Below are 16,859 nucleotides of genomic sequence, written 5' to 3' on the forward strand. Positions count from 1 at the left end.
TATTTCTTGAATTGAGGTTTCTGCTCATCTGTTTTACCACTTTTGTTCCTATCCAGCTCTAACAGAAAGCTCCTACTATTACATTTGTGATCACCCTTCTTTATTTGTTTTCTTACTTCCAAGACACAGTTACTCCTTAACATCTCTGAGATTCAAATCATGAGTGGAAAGTTGGACTTTTCATTTGGACTTTTCACTATTATGGTACTAACTGAAGAATTCCTGAAGTTTGGAAAAAGCAAGTTATTTTCAAGAAAAATGTCTGTGGCCATTTAGAGTTTAAGCCACAAGTCACATGCCCTGTATGCTTCACTAACAAGACTAAGAAGCTTTACATAATACTGTAGTGAATTATAAATAAGTTCTTATAGAAACTTTTCATAAACATTGAAAGCAACCAATCTGTGAAAGCACTTTGATCAAATGCTAACAGAACCATTTCTTCTTGTACTACAGTTTCTAACACCAAACAACTTCATGCTGACATCAAGCAACAATGTCCAAGATCATCCACCACTTAACCGCTAAATTCTTGGCCTAAAAATCATCAAAAGGGTACTGTTAAGCTAAGGCAAAGGAGTATGGTAATAAATCTCTTCCCTGACAAATGTTACGGATTTTAAAATACACGAGAGAACTGTAGCATTTAAATCATTAAACTCCAAAGCTAAGGGGTTTCCCTGGTGGCACAGTGGTTAAGAATCCACTTGCCAATGCAGGGCACATGGGTTCAAGCCCTGGTCCGGGAAAATCCCACATGCTGTGGAGCAACTAAGCTCGTGCGCCACAACTACTAAGCCTGCGCTCTAGAACCATTGAGCCACAACTACTGAAGCTCACACAATTAGAACCTGTGCTCCGCAACAAGAGAAGCCACCACAATGAGAAGCCTGCACACTGCAACAAAGAGTAGTCTCTGCTCGTTGCAACTAGAGAAAGCCCGGGCGCAGCAACAAAGACCCAACACAGCCAAAAATAAAATTAAAAACAAAAACAAAGCTAAAATTTACTAAGATAATAATGAGGGGGAGGAGGTATAGCTCAGAGTTTTTGTTTACAACCTATTTACTAAGGCAGCTTAGCAACATTTCTCCTAACACCTCCAGGAGGCAAATGTTGGTTATAATCCTTCTTTCCCAACAAGAATAAAGGGCCAACACTCGGTCTCCAGGGGATAAAATAGAATCATCTGAGAGAAAACAAAGGATGTCTGGGTTAGAAGGAAACATTTTCCTAACAGAATGTAACAATTTTTTCCCCTCTCACTTCCTTTTAGAACTATCAGCCTTTGCAAGTACAGGGGTACTAGGCAGCAGTCAGTGGGGCAGAAAATGAATCACAGAAATTAGTCAGAATCTTACTATTTAGTTATCTAATAATCCAGACCTGAGGTTAGAGGTAAATCTGAGCATGCAGAATGATCTGCCAAAGCCCAACCAACTTTCACTGTCACCATCCAGAGAACTACTAAAAGGAACAAAGGCAAGCATTAAGCAAAGTACTCTCCCAAAGGCATAAAAAAAAATCATGTACCCAACCTCCATGTGTACACACACCTCTCAATACACATAAAGGGTTTTAAACACTAAAAATGCTTATACTAATTTACTGTTATATTTGAAACTTTAAAAATTAAAGTATTAAATTGTGCTGATTTGCAAAACAAGAACATTTATGGCTTTCCTTGCTTTTTAAAAAAATGGTATAATACATAATAATTGTAAAAACTGAAATTAAATACAGAAATACATAACATGGAAAGTGACAGTCCCCTGCAACTCATCCCCCGGAGACAACAATTATTAAAAGTTTAAACCCCAGGATCTTATAATGTTCTATAATTACAAAATCTCAAGGTTGAGGATCCATATAGGTTGTATGTATAATGGAGCACCTCCTCCACTCCCAGCTAGAGATACTAAAATACACTACAATGTCCCTGGCCAGTGTTCAGCCAGCCTCTGCTTAAACAAATCTTTTGACAAGGACCTGATTACCTCCCAAAGGCATTTCACAACAGCCTTTATTCTAATACTGAGTGGCTATTACCTTCCTGTCAGATCATGCTGGTTTCTCTCTTGAGTATGTGTGCTGTTAATGTGCACCCATAAAATAAGGTACCCAGAAATGAACACAATACTCTGGAACAATCATAGTCCTTGTTCTGGACACTTTACTTCTATTAACAGAGCTCAAATCACACTGTGGACTCACAATGAACATTCTGTCAAATGAAACCCCCCCAGGTATTTTTCATGTTATTTGCTGTTAAACCACATCACATCTAGCTACAATTACACTTATTTTTTGAATCATACATGGATTTTTACACTTACTGATGTTCAACACATCTTGATCATTTAGTCCATCCTTTTAGTCTAATAACTATTTTCAACCTCCATTTTGAAAAAATGACACATTAGCCATATAAGTTATTGCCAGCTATATGGATTTGCAAAGCAAGTCATCAATAGTTCGTCCACGTTAATAAAAATGTTGAATGCAAAAATACTTTTCAGCTATTAAAAAAGGACTGAAATCCTGATACATGCTACAACATGGATGGACCCTGAGAACATTATGCTTAACAAAATAAGCCAGACACAGAAGGAAAATTATTGTATGATTACACTTATATGAGGTACCTAGAATAGGCAAATTCATAGGAACAGAAAGAAGAGTAGAGATTACAAGGGGCTGGGGGAAGGGAAAGCTATTGTTTAATTTTTAGAGTATTTGGAGGGATGATGAAAAAGTTTTACGTATAGTGATGATGTATTTAATGTTTCTGAATTGTACACTTACAAATGGTTAAAATAAATACTATGGTATGTATATTTTACCACAATAAAGAAAAAAAGGAATGAAGTATTGATACATGCTGAGTGAAAAAAAGCCCATTTCGAAAGGTTACATACCTCATAAGCCCATTTATACAACATTCCTGAAATGACAAACCTATAGAAATGGATAACAGATTAGTCATTGCCAGGGGTTAGGGAGTGGGGAGCAAAAAGATAGGTAGGATTTTAAAAGGACAAGAGGAAGGATCCTTTCGGTGACAGAACTGTTCTGTATCTTGACTGTGGTGGCAGATACAGAAGCCTACACACATAATAAAATTCCATAGAACTAACGCACAGACACACAAATGAGTATAAGTAAAACAGAAAACCTAATAAAATCTCGGGATTGTACTGGTGTTAATATCCTGGTTGGGATATAGTACTATTGCAAAATGTTACCACTGGGGGGAAATGGGTAAAGGGCACGCTGGATCTCTCTGCAGTATTTCTTACAATTGCATGTGAACCTATAATTATCTCAAAGTTAAAAGTTTAATTTGAAAAAATAAGTAAATTTTAAAATGCTGAACAGAAGATGAAAAGTATAGTGTCTGCCTATTGCTACCATGTTCCCACTGTTCTTTTTTTTTGGTGGGAACATCTGTGTTTATTTGAGACACCAAAGCAGCAGGAGGGCTCCAGTGTGGCGGTGGAGGGAGGGGGCCCGAGAGCAGCTGGATTTCGGGCTGGGAGCAGATTCCTGGGTCAGCAGCCTAGACCTGGGGACAGCGGAAGACCTGTCTTCCTAAAGGCTGCTCTCGAAGTGAGTGAAATGAGGTGTGCAGAGATGCCAGGGGAAAGGGGTTCTGTGCCGGCGCTCGGGGCTGGGCTCCTGAGGCTTTACTCCCATCCTTCCCCCACACAGGCCGAGACCTGGCCACACGCTCACCCGTGCCCGGCAGGGCACACGGACCAGCGCCTGTCCACACAGCACATCTTCCGCACCTGCAGGCCGACAGGGGCAGGCCTGGGATCAGGTGCCCCTCCCAGCATGTCCCTGGGACATGGTTCTGACTCTGGGGCCCTCAGGCTCCGTTCCCAGGTTCCCCCTGGAAGGCTGACCGGGAAGTAAGGGTTAGCCAGCAGGTGTGTGGGTGCAGAGGGCAGGCCTGCCTGTGGGGACCCAGGGCCTAGAGGGTGGGCTCTGCAGGTGAGGAGTCTAGGGGAGGAGGCTTCGAGATCCTCTTGGGTCTGGGAGGAGCTGGGCTTTCCTTCCTTCCTGAGCTTTGGGAGTCTGGGCCGGGCACAGGGTCCCGGGGCTCAGGGGCCAAATCGCAGCAGAGCCGACAGCAGGCTGAGCAGGAGCCCGAGGCCCAGCACAGCAGCGCTGGCCCGCAGCCCGCCGTCGGCCGCACTGAAGTTGCACAGGAAGCTCTGGCAGCAGTGGGTGCCCACGGACGCCACACCGAGATTGACGCCCCGGATAGGGCAGATCGGGGAGCAGCCCTTGTTCAGGGTGTAGCCAAAGTCCACCACGTTCCCGATGCCAGCGGATGCAGAGATGGTCACACAGTAGTTGTCTGTATCGGAGCAGACGGTGGGCTTCAGGCAGTACCAGTTGCTGTTCTCATTCACGCAAGAGAAGCACACCAGGGAGTGGACTTGCTCCACACCCAGGAGGGCAGCCAGCAGCACCGGCAGGAAGACCTTCATTCTGGAGGGGACTGGCGTCCCGGCTGGGGTCTCACGAAGCCAAAGAAGTCAGCCCGCCGGCGGACGCAGGTCCCCCGCCCAGCCGCGCAGTCAAGTCTGCCCCCGAGCCCGAGCCCGTGGCAGCCCGCTCTCCCGGGCGGCCAGGCAGCGCGCGAGCGCAGTGGGCGTGCGGGGCCCCACTGTTCTTATCATGGTCAGTACAACTAGAACATCCCACCATTAGACATATGCATTCTTTTTATCAGAATTCTTTGGGTTTAACTACTTATAAGTCCACTTAATTATAAGAATGTAAAGTCCTCATTTTTCTCATCTTGTTTACAAAGAAATTATTATAACTTTGGTTCAATATCCAATACCTTAACTTTACATTTTTCAAAAATAACTTAGTAACTATTACTATGTCTAAAGCACAGTGCTATCCAATATATTTCCAAGAGAAATATGTGAGCCACGTATACAATTTTAAATAGTCTAGAAGCTACATTAACAAAAGAAAGAAAACAGGTAAAATTAATTTTAATAAAATATTTTAACACAATATATCCAAAATATTATCATTTCAACATCTAAATAATCTGATGTGTATTTTACACTTACAGCACATCTCAATTTGAGCTAGGCAAATTTCAAGTAACCTGTGGCTAGTTACTACCACAATGGACAGCATAGACAAAGCATTTCACTCAACTACTAGTTTCACAACTCTATTTAGAAAGAACATTAGGGTACTCTGCAACTATTACTTCCTTCGTTAAAAAATATTTACAATTTTTTTTTTTTTTTTTGGCCACCCCGTGCGGCATGTGGGATCTTAGTTCCCTGACCAGGGATCGAACCCGTGCCCCCTGCAGTGGAAGCACGGACTCGGAATCACTGGACCACCAGGGAAGTCCCTAATATATTTACAATTTTTTAAATCCATTTTTAATCATCTATTCTAGAATCCTGCCTGTGTCACTAATCTCTCTCTGGTCTGCAAATCTACTTTCTTCTCTTTCTCAGAAGAACCATCTTCAATTTTCCAGTATTTCTCTCATTTTCTAAGATTTCTCGGATAATTTCACATGTAAGTTATCTGTACCACAGGTAATTTCATATGTAAGTTCTGACTACCATGTAGTTTATTTTTTTCTGGGATAACTCTATGCGCTCCTACAGACTCTTCACTATCCTCATACTAAAAGAGGTTCTTTATCTGAAATGTGAATAAGAGGTAAGAAATTATGCTTTCATTGTCATTTGTTTTAACATCATTAAATATAAATAGCAGGGCTTCCCTGGTGGCGCAGTGGTTGAGAGCCCGCCTGCCGATGCAGGGGACACGGGTTCGTGCCCCGGTCCGGGAAGATCCCACATGCTGCAGAGCGGCTGGGCCCGTGAGCCATGGCCGCTGAGCCTGCGTGTCCAGAGCCTGTGCTCCGCAACAGGAGAGGCCACAACAGTGAGAGGTCCGCGTACCGGAAAAAAAAAAAAAAAGATTGAGCTAAATAAGACTAAGACCATCTAAATCGAAACATATTATATAGCAGGTATCATCAACTGAGCACTAGCTTATATGCTTTTCATACGTTGCCTCGACAACCTTACCAGATAGATTTTATCCATCCCATTTTATAGATGAGAAGACCAATGTTTAGTGAGATTAAGGTGGCTTGTCCAAGGTCAACCAAGGAGAAAATGGTAGATTCTGAAACCCAGTCTAGCACCAAAGCCTGTGTGAATTCTCTCTACCTTTCTTTCAGTACTCCTTACAGATATTCTATTTGTTTATTTTTTCCCATTTAATATTAATCAGGCATAAGAGCTCTTACTGAAAGATTACACTCATTAAACCCACTAAATGTAGAGAAAAATAAATCAAAAGGACATTTTTGGTCTCATGGATGCTCTCTCCTGTAATTTAATCAAGCTGAGAATACACTTAATAGCCTCCATTTGCTACTACAAAAGATGGTACATACGATAACTATGTAAATCGTTCTCACGGTCCAGTTAAACCAGTTATGAATTCTTTGAATACCCAAATGCATTTTGAGGGAGAGTAAAACAAACATAATCTAAATGTTACACACAAAACCTTGCAATACTAGGTACAAATGTTTCTTATATTCCTGGTGAGGGAATGTGCTGAAGGAGTGTGCCAGAAACCAACAGCATTTGTTTGACACATTTAGCAGTCATGCCTTCCTTGCTCAATCAGATTCCCACAGGAATTAATGGGATTTAATTCAATTCACCAGATCCTATAACACTTGATCAAAATTTATAGTGCTTTATAATTTTTTCCATTTATCTGTCTGTACATCAACAATCTCCATTTTACTTTTTAAAAAACATGACTTACTCTCTTTATGACCAACACTTTAAAAAACTGAAAGACACTGAAAAGGACACATGACTGCCTTCTTTGAGAAAAGATTCTCTGAGTTATCAGTTTGAAAAAATGAATGGATGATAGATTCATAATGCAGAAAAGCTTTAAAAGGCATCCCTACTATTACAACTCAACAAGAGAAAGACAAACAACCCAAAGTAAAATTGTGCTAAGGATTGAATAGGCATTTCTCCAAAGAAGACATACAAATGGTTAATAAGCACATGAAAGTATGTTCAACATCATTAGGTATTAGGGAAATGCAAATCAAAACCACAAAGAGGTACCACTTCACACCCACTAGCATGGCTAAAATAAAATAGTCAATAATGAGTGTTGGTAAAGATGCAGAGAAGTTAGAACCTTCATAAATTGCTGTTGGGATTGTAAAATGGTGCAGCCTCTTTAGCAAATAGTTTGGCAGTTCCTCAAAAAATTAAACATAAAATTATCCTATGACCCTGTAATTCTGCTCCCAGGTATATACCAAAGATAAACGAAAACATACATGGACAAAAAAACCTGTACAGGAATGGTCATAGCAGCATTACTCGCACTAGTCAAAAATGGAAACAACCCAAACATCATTTAACTGATGAATGGATAAATAAAATATGTATATCCACACAATGAAATATTATGGATTATATTATGCACTAAAAAGAATGAATTATTGAAGTATGCTATAACATGGATGAACTTTAAAAACATTATGTTAAGTGAAAGAAATCAGTTATAAAAGCCCATGCATTGTGTGATTTCATTTAAGTGAAATGTTCATATTAGGAAAATCCATAGATATAAGAAAGTAAATTAGTGATTACCAGGGGATGGATATAGGAGGGAACGGTCAGTGACTGCGAATAAGTACACGATTTCTTTCTGTGGTGATGAAAATGTTCTGGGATTGGATAGTGCAGAACTCTGTGAATATACTTAAAACCACTGAACTGTATACAAAAGGTGAAAACGATGGTATGTAAATTATATCTCAATAAAGCTGTCATTTAAAAAAAAAGAGAGAGATTCCTATCATGTGACACTGAAGTTAAGGACAGCATTAAAAGTTACTACCTCATTGAGCCTCCCAATATCCGTTCCATGGGTGCTCACTGACAAGAATACCAGACTAGAATAAAAGACTCTAAGCCTAAATGAGGTAGTAACTTTTGTTTTCTCACAGGCAACTGTTCTCTGTACATCTTTAATTATTAACATTTTTGGCCATTTAAAAAGGATGAGACAAATGATTTTTTTTCCTTTTAAATACTCTGAAGAGAAATAAATACAACCAAACATACCAGAAAAAAAAAAAATCATAGCTGTTTTTTTGTTTTTTTTTTTTGCGGTATGCGGGCCTCTCACTGTTGTGGCCTCTCCCGTTGCTGAGCAAAGGCTCCAGATGCGCAGGCTCAGCGGCCATGGCTCACGGGCCCAGCCACTCCGCGGCATGTGGGATCTTCCCGGACCAGGGCACGAACCCGTGTCCCCTGCATCGGCAGGCGGACTCTTAACCACTGCGCCACCAGGGAAGCCCCATAGCTGTTTTTTGAGGTCAGAAAAATGTCTTTAGACATTCTGCTCTAACTATATCTTTTCTGCCTTCTTTTAAAATGTATTCTTCTAATTGTCATTTCTAATAATGTCTGCTGGCCATACCCTGCAGGTGCTTTCCAGAGAATGCATCCATGTACAGTTTCTGAATATGACATCCTTATCCTAAATATGCAGAAAGATTTAACATAGCTTCAAAATGAGAAGATAAAATCTCTTTTCCTTGTGTGCATATCCCTTGGATTTTTCCAATACTACTTTTGTAAGATCATACAAGATAATGCATGTGAAAGTTCACTGTGGGCAATGTTAATTGCTGTAATGGCTGATGCCTCAATAACGATTTCACCTTTTCCCCATTGTGCAGTAGCAGTATGGTTTCTGAATTTGACCCTTGTCTCCCATGTGAGCTGTGATTAGCCTAAGCTAGTAGTAGTTTTGAAACTGCCAGATATGACCTATTAAACTGTCATAAAATCAGTTTAGTAGAGGGAGAATCAATTTAAAAAAAATAAGTGTAATACAAAAAATATCTGAGTGCATTGTGCATAGTAAGCATAAGTATTATTTCATAGAATGATTGTTAACTTGTCTGTGTATGTGTATATGTGTGTGTACTGAATTTTGATGTAAAATGTATTTCTTGTGGCTTGTAGTTGATTTCTTTTTAAAAAGGAGTCTAAAAAGCAGTTTTCTATCACTTCATTATATAATGCAATTCTTTAATAGGAAAGATCTGTCAGTGCTATTTGGGGTTGGAGACTTTTGCTAATCTGAAGCAGTCACTAGAGTTAGTGCATTACAAGTAACTGTAACCACAAAACACTGTTCCTGTACATCAAGGGAAGAGGGATAAAGAAGCAATTTCTTTCAAGGCCCACCGGGTTGGGGCACTGGAATGAAAACAGAAGGCTTAATCCCAACACTTACTGGCACATAGCCTTTCTAGTATTTCTTATCTTTGCTTGAAACCTCATGGTGTTCTCCTCCTAAACAGTATATAAGTAATTTCAGTCACTCCATGATATCCAACAGCTCATGGGGTTTAATAACACAGAAATGTCTTTCTTTTCTCCACATCTACAATTACATCCCTACTCTCAACAGAACATCTCAGGGGAAGAAAAAGGAAGTAAGATGAGCACCTTCAAACTTCCATTAAAACAAAACTATCTCTCCATAATCTCACACTATAATCCCTTGCAATCAACACACTCCAGCAATATCAGCCATCCTTCTGTTCCTCTAATAGGCCAACCTCATTCACTATCTTGTGCCCCAGCCCCTCATCCTGATCCCAAACCAGGGCCTTTTCATTGTTCCCTCTACTGAAATATTCTTCACCCTTATCATTACATGGATTTCTTCTTGTCATTTAGGTCTCAGGTTAAGTACCTTGACCCCAGAAAGACCTTCACTGTACTCAGATATAAATTAAACCTGCAACCCCCTCTACTGTATCAGATTCACTGTGGTTTTTAACTACCTAGCACCTTTAATCAGCTTCCATGTTTGGAGAATTTCTCATCTCATAAGTCCTGCCTCTCCATGTCAGAAGTCAGAAATTCACTTTCCCAGCCTCTCTTGCAAACAGGAAGCAGGTATGTGACCTATGTTCTGTCCATCAAACACATCCACAAGACATTCCAATCACAAATATGATATAATGGAGACACCATGTTTTGGAATCCATTCTGAAGAACAATTCATAGAAATATCAGCTTTCTTTCAGACACAGAAATGGCAAAGGTCCTGGCCGGTGCATCTCATACTCAGCATAGACAGTGCAAATTCAAATACCTGTTCTCAGTGGCAAAAGCGGTGGAGTCACCAGTGGTATAAATTGGGCAATGTTCCTAGCTAAGTAGCATCCATCAACAGATGAATGGATAAAGAAGATGTAGTGTACACACACACACACACACACACACACACACACAATCAATGGAATATTACTCTGCCATAGAAAAGAATGAAATAATGGCATTTGCAGCAACATGGGTGGACCTAGAGATTATCATACTAAGTGAAGTATGTCAGACAGAGAATGACAAATATTGTATGTTATCACTTAGATGTGGAATCTAAAAATATGATACAAAGGAACTTATTTACAAAATAGAAATAGACTCACAGACATAGAAACTTATGGTTACCCAAGGGGAAAGGGGGGAATAAATTTAGGGATTTGGGATTAACAGATACAAGCTACTATATATAAAATAAAGAGCAAGGACTTACTATATACCACAGGGAACTATATTCAATATCTTGTAATAACCTATAATGAAAAAGAATATGTACATGGCTGAATCGCTTTGCTATACACCTGAAGCACTGTAAATCAACTATACTTCATTTTTTTAAAATGGGAAAAAAAATTTTTGTTTTAAATAACTAGAGGGGGTTCTGCCATTTGCAACTAAGGTATCAGATTCATTCTTCATAAATGTTTTCATCAGATTCTTACTGTCTGCTATTTTCTTATTAATTATTTTATTTATTGGCTGCCTCTCCCCACAAGAATATAAACTCCATGAGGACAGGGACATCGTCTAGCTTATTCATCCCCATATATCTAGTATTTAGAATAGTGCTGCACATACAAGAGGCATTCAATAAAAACTAAAAAACAAAACAAAACAAAAAAACCCTCTTTACTGCTACATAAATGCATAGTACTTGGGAACCAGTTTGAAGAAATTCAAAACATCAGTGCTATAGGAGTTAAGAGCTAAAAAGGATCAGTGTGGATTGGAGATGTCAGAGGCTTCATGAAGGAGCTGGCACTTGAGTACTGAAACGATGGACTGTAATCCATCTTTCTACAGGGGTGTAGAAGGGGAGATATATGACTTCTAAAGGATGAGAACAAATGAATAGCACTGGGAATGAGTGTGGCAAACATGAAATGTGGAATTAAGGAAAAGTGTGTTGAGCTGGGTGGAAAATATCTTAGATATGCAAGATAGGCAATATTATGAATGGCTCTGAATGCCAGGCTTGGGGAATGGTATATTTGATGATGTTTCAAGAACACTAATCCTCAATGAGCATTTTCATCTATTCTTTATTCTAGATGTTATCAGCTGTGTAAAACTACAACAGCTACCCACACATTTTCTACAGCATTCCCTTTCTGAACATTGGTGCTCTATATTTATCTGTTCAAGCTGCGAGACTACCAGAGAAAGAGATTCTTTAATTAATCCTCCTGTAACCAAGCGAATACCCAATTTAAAGATAAAAATCTATTACCAAAATGGCCTTTATTTCCCAACCTCATCCCCAAAGTCAGATTTTAAAAACTGTCTCAATTCCATTTACTCTCTAGTCTATTAGACTATTATACTGGTACTAAGTACATGAACTAGAGCTTTGAGTAGGGAATTTTATTTTGTATTAAAGCAACACAGCCACCCAGAACACAGAAAGACGATCGGTTTTATAAGGATAACTCTTCAGATAAAGTCTTTTAAGAATCCAGCAAATCCTGTAACTAACAACTATAAAAAGGCTACATAATTATATTTTACAGTCTTCCATGAATCAGCAGGGACCTTAGAAAGACTCTCTTATGTCGTTGGTTTTAGAAAACAATCTGACAGTAATCATTAAATATTACTAAATATACCTATATCATACATATACATCTTTTAAACCAGCAATCCCACTCCTGATTGCTGAGGAGTGGGAAAGTCCTGAATGTGGGACTTCCCTGGTGGCACAGTGGTTAAGAATCCACCTGCCAATGCAGGGCACATGGGTTCGAGCACGGGTTCGAGCCCTGGTCCGGGAAGTTTCCACATGCCACAGAGCAACTAAGCCCGTGTGTCACAACTACTGAGCCTGCACTCTAGAGCCTGCGAGCCACAACTACTGAGCCCGTGTGCCACAACTACTGAAGCTCACACACCTAGAGCCTGTGCTCCGCAACAAGAGAAGCCACCACAATGAGAAGCCCGTGCACCACAACGAAGAGTAACCCCCATTCGCCACAACTAGAGAAAGCCCATGTGCAGCAACGAAGACCCAACGCAGTCAAAAATAAATAAACAAATAAGTAAATAAATTAATTTATTTTTAAAAAAACGAATAAATGTGCCACAAAAGATGAATACTACAATGTTCACAGCAACAAAAACGGGAAACAAAGTAAATGTTCACGGGCAAGGAATTAACTAAATAAACAATGGTACCAGCTGCACCAGGGAGTAATCTCATATATAATGCCATATTTTATACACCCATTAAATGAATGACTTAGAGCTACACTAGCTGACTTAGAGGAAGTTCTACTAATTATTACTGAGCAAGAAAAACAAGATACAGAAAAGAAGGCATAATATGATCCAATTTTATAAAACAAAGTTAAATGAAAAACACTACCTATATGCATGTAGGAGTGTGTGTATGTATGGATACGTAGGTAGACAAGAAAGAGATAGGATAAAGATTCAAGTACGGAGAAAAATAAGGAAGGATAAATACTCATGGTTACCTTAGAGCAAATGGAACAAAAAGAGAGAAAGGAAATTAGGCAAGAAAGGAGAAAAGAAATACATTCATAGTTATATGTAGACATTGAAATTAGTATCTTTAAAATAAAAACAATATGGAAATTTAAAAGAAGCGTTTTTAGAAAGCAGCTAATCTAACCTTCCTGATCATCCAAACATTCATTTATTCAACACTAAGTGCCTATTTTGTGCAATGAACAGGAACAAGGGCTGGTATCTCCTTTCCAGTAACAGATCTAATAAAGAATCCATCTAGTCCCAAGAATACCCATTCAATGTTAAAGTTGACATAATCAAAGAAAATTCTTGCATGTGTTTAGCTGAAATTTGCTTCTCCATAAGGAGAAGGAATGAATCTAATCTAACCTCCATGCACATAATTGTCTTCAGATATTTTAAGGACTAATATTTTATTCACTCAGCAACTACAGGTAGCTCCCTACTTTCATACAAAATACAGCCCTTAAAATGTGCCTAGAAGTTGAATGTGTAGATTCAGACTTAAGGGATTTAAATGTTAAAAAGAAAAGAAAAAAGAAGAAGCTCCTATTAAATCACAAAGAAAAAGACCAATATAACTATAATTGTTAATAAATTGGAGATCTGGGGCACAGAGAAACAAACAAACAAAAAAATCCAGTTGTTTAAATAATGTTCAACTTCACTCACTTAATGCAAATTAAATATACATTAAGGTACCATTTTTTCACCAAAGAGCTCCTGTTAAATCACAAAGAAAAAGACCAACATCACTATAAGACTTAAGAAATAGGATACGTGGTGCACAGAAAAAAAAAACAAAAACATACAGTTCTTTAAATAGATGTTCAGGAACTTCCCTGGCAGTCCAGTGGTTAAGACTTTGCCTTCCAATGTAGGGGATGCAGGTTCAATCTCTGGTCAGGGAGCTAAGATCCCACATGCCTCACAGCCAAAACACCAAAATGTAAAACAGAAGCAATATTGTAACAAATTCAATAAAGCCTTTAAAAGTGGTCTAGGTCAAACCAATCTTTAAAAAAAAAAAAAGATGTTCAACTTCAGTCACTTGATGCAAATTAAATATACACTGAGGTACCAATGTATATTTAGACACAGTTTGGTGTTGTTATCGAAAGTTGGTAACACTTTACAGGGGCAAAGATGTAAGCAGACAGTAATTCTCATACCTTCTGCTTTTAGGAACACATTCTATAATCTCATACAGGAGCAATGATGATTACACAAAGTTATTTACTATAGCAATGCAAATAATAGCAAAAAAACTGGAAACAAATGTATAACAGAGGGAACTAATTTTTTTTTAGTACAAGCACACACCTACATGAAAGAATCCTGAGCTATAAAAACACCAGATAGCAATTCTAAAAGTTTATATGATGATTATTTCTTTTTTTTCTTTTTTTTTTTTTTTTAAATTTATTTGGTTGCACTGGGTCCTAGTTGTGGCAGGCGGGTGCCTTAGCTGCAGCACATGGGCTCCTTAGTTGTGGCATGCAAACTCCCAGTTGTGGCATGCATGTGGGATCCAGTTCCCTGACCAGGGATCGAACTCCAGCTCCCTGCATTGGGAGCGCAGAGTCCTATCCACTGCACCACCAGGGAAGTCCCTATACGATGATTATTTCTTAATATTCTTTTTTTTTAATATAGTCAATTTACAATATTGTGTCAGTTTCAGGTGTACAGCAGAGTGATTTTTTTGTAGATTATATTCCATTATAGGTTATTACATGATATTGAGTATAATTCCCTGTGCTATACAGTAAATCCTTGTTGCTTATCTATTTTACGTACAGTAGTTTGTATTTGTTAATCCCATACTCCTAATTTGTCCCTTCCTGCCCCTCCCGGTCGGTAACTATAAATTGTTTTCTATGTCTGTGAGTCTATTTCTGTTTTGTAAATAAGTTCCTTTGTATCATATTTTTAGATTCCTTATCTAAGTGATATCATATATTTGTCTTTCTCTGTCTGACTTACTTCCTTAGTCTGATAATCCCTAGATCCACCCATGTTGCTGCAAATGGCATTATTTCATTCTTTTCTATGGCAGAGTAATATTACATTGATGTGTGTGCGTGTGTGTGTGTGTGTGTATGTACGTGTGTGTATCACATCTTTATTGGTTCATCTGTCAGTGGATGCTTAGGTTGCTTCTATGTCTTGGCTATTGTAAACACTGCAGCTATGAACACTGGGGTGCATGTATCTTTTCAAATGGTTTTCATTTTTTCTGTTTATATGCCCAGGAGTGGGATTGCTGGATCATATGGTAGTTCTATTTTCAGTTTTGTAAGGAGACTCCATACTGTTTTCCACAGTGGCTGCACCAATTTACATTCCCATCAACAGTGTTTGAGCATTCCCTTTTCTCCACATCTTCTCCAGCATTTATTACTTGTAGATTTTTTGATGATAGCCATCCTGACTGGTATGTGTGGTTTTGCTTTGCATTTCTCTAACTAGCAATGTTGAGGATCTTTTCATGTGCCTGTTGTCCATCTGTACGTCTTCTTTGGAAAATGTCTATTCAGGTCTTCTGTCCATTTTTTGATTGGGTTGTTTGTCTCTTTTGAGTTGTATGAGCTGTTTGTATATTTTGGATATTAACCCCTTGTTGGTCGCATCATTTGCAAACATTTTCTCCCATTCCATAGGCTGTCTTTTCCTTTTATTGATGGTTTCCTTTGCTGTGCAAAAGCTTTTAAGTTGAATTAGGTCCCATTTGTTTATTTTTGCTTTTCTTCCTTTTGCCTTGGAGGTTGATCTAAGAAAATATTGCTATGATTTATGGTAAAGAATGTTTTGCCTACGTTCTCTTCTAGCAGTTTTATGGTGTCATGTCTTACATTTAGGTCTTTAAACCATTTTGAGTTTATTTACAAAGTATACTGTGTGAGGGAATGTTCTAATTTCATTGTTTTACATACAGCTGTCCAGCTTTCCCAACACCACTTGTCTTTTCTCCATCGTATATTCTTCCCCCTTTGTTACAGATTAATTGACCATAGATGTGTGGGTTTATTTCTGGGATCTCTATTCTATTCCATTGATCTTTGTGCCTGTTTTTGTGTCAATACCACATTGTTCTGATTACTGTAGCTCTGTAGTATAGTCTGAAGTCTGGAAGGGTTATACCTCCAGGTTTGTTCTTTTTTCTCAGGATTGCTTTAGCAATTCTGAGTCTTTTGTGGTTCCATATAAATTTTAGGATTATTTGTTTTAGTTCTGTGAAAAATGTCATGGGAAACTTGATAGACATTGCATTAAATTTGTAGATTGCTTTGGATAGTATGGCCATTTTAACAATGTTAATTCTTCCAATCCAAGAGCACTGAATATCTTTCCATTTCTTTGAATCATCTTCAATTCCCTTTATCAATGCTTTATAGTTTTCGGCATATAGGCCTTTCACCTCCTTGGTTAAGTTTATTCCTAAGTTTTTTGTTTCGTTTTGTTTCATTTGATGCAATTTTAAATGGGATGCTTTTTTCACTTTCTCTTTCCTGCTACTTTGCTGAAATCATTTATTAGTTCTAATAGTTTCTGTGTGGAAATTTTCAGGTTCTCTATATTGAGTATCATGTCATCTGCAAAATAGTGACAGTTTTACCTCTTGCTCTCAATTTGGATAACTTTTATTTCTTTCTCTTGTCTGACTGTTGTGCCCAGACTTCCAATACTATGTTAAATAGAAGCAGTGAGAGTGGGCATCCTTGTCTTGTTCCTGAATTTAGTGGGGAGGCTTTCAGTTTTTCACCATTGAGTATGACGCTGGCTGTGGGTTTCTCATAAATGGCCTTTATTATGTTGAGGTACATTCTCTCCATCCCCACTTTGAGTTTATTTCTTAACGTTCTTGATTACCAAATCTACAGACAGAAGGATAAGCTTTCCAACAGCCAT

At 38.6% G+C, this 16,859-nt stretch overlaps 2 protein-coding genes across 2 annotated transcripts in view; both read right to left on the bottom strand.

Annotated features, from left to right (window-relative positions):
* MCU (mitochondrial calcium uniporter) overlaps nucleotides 1-16,859 on the bottom strand; it is a 216,723-nt gene that overhangs the window by 173,032 nt on the left and 26,832 nt on the right. The window lies entirely within an intron of this gene.
* Nucleotides 4,107-4,499, bottom strand: LOC136136622 (lymphocyte antigen 6E-like). The gene has a single exon (XM_065894844.1). It carries the CDS (start codon nucleotides 4,497-4,499, stop codon nucleotides 4,107-4,109), a length of 393 nt encoding a protein of 130 aa, XP_065750916.1.

Source organism: Phocoena phocoena, chromosome 16 (assembly GCF_963924675.1).
Source record: "Phocoena phocoena chromosome 16, mPhoPho1.1, whole genome shotgun sequence".
In the NCBI taxonomy this organism is placed as follows: Eukaryota; Metazoa; Chordata; class Mammalia; order Artiodactyla; family Phocoenidae; genus Phocoena; species Phocoena phocoena.

Coding starts and splice junctions, on each gene's coding strand:
- LOC136136622 (XM_065894844.1), bottom strand. CDS start 4,499: ATGAAGGTCTTCCTGCCGGTGCTGCTGGCTGCCCTCCTGGGTGTGGAG.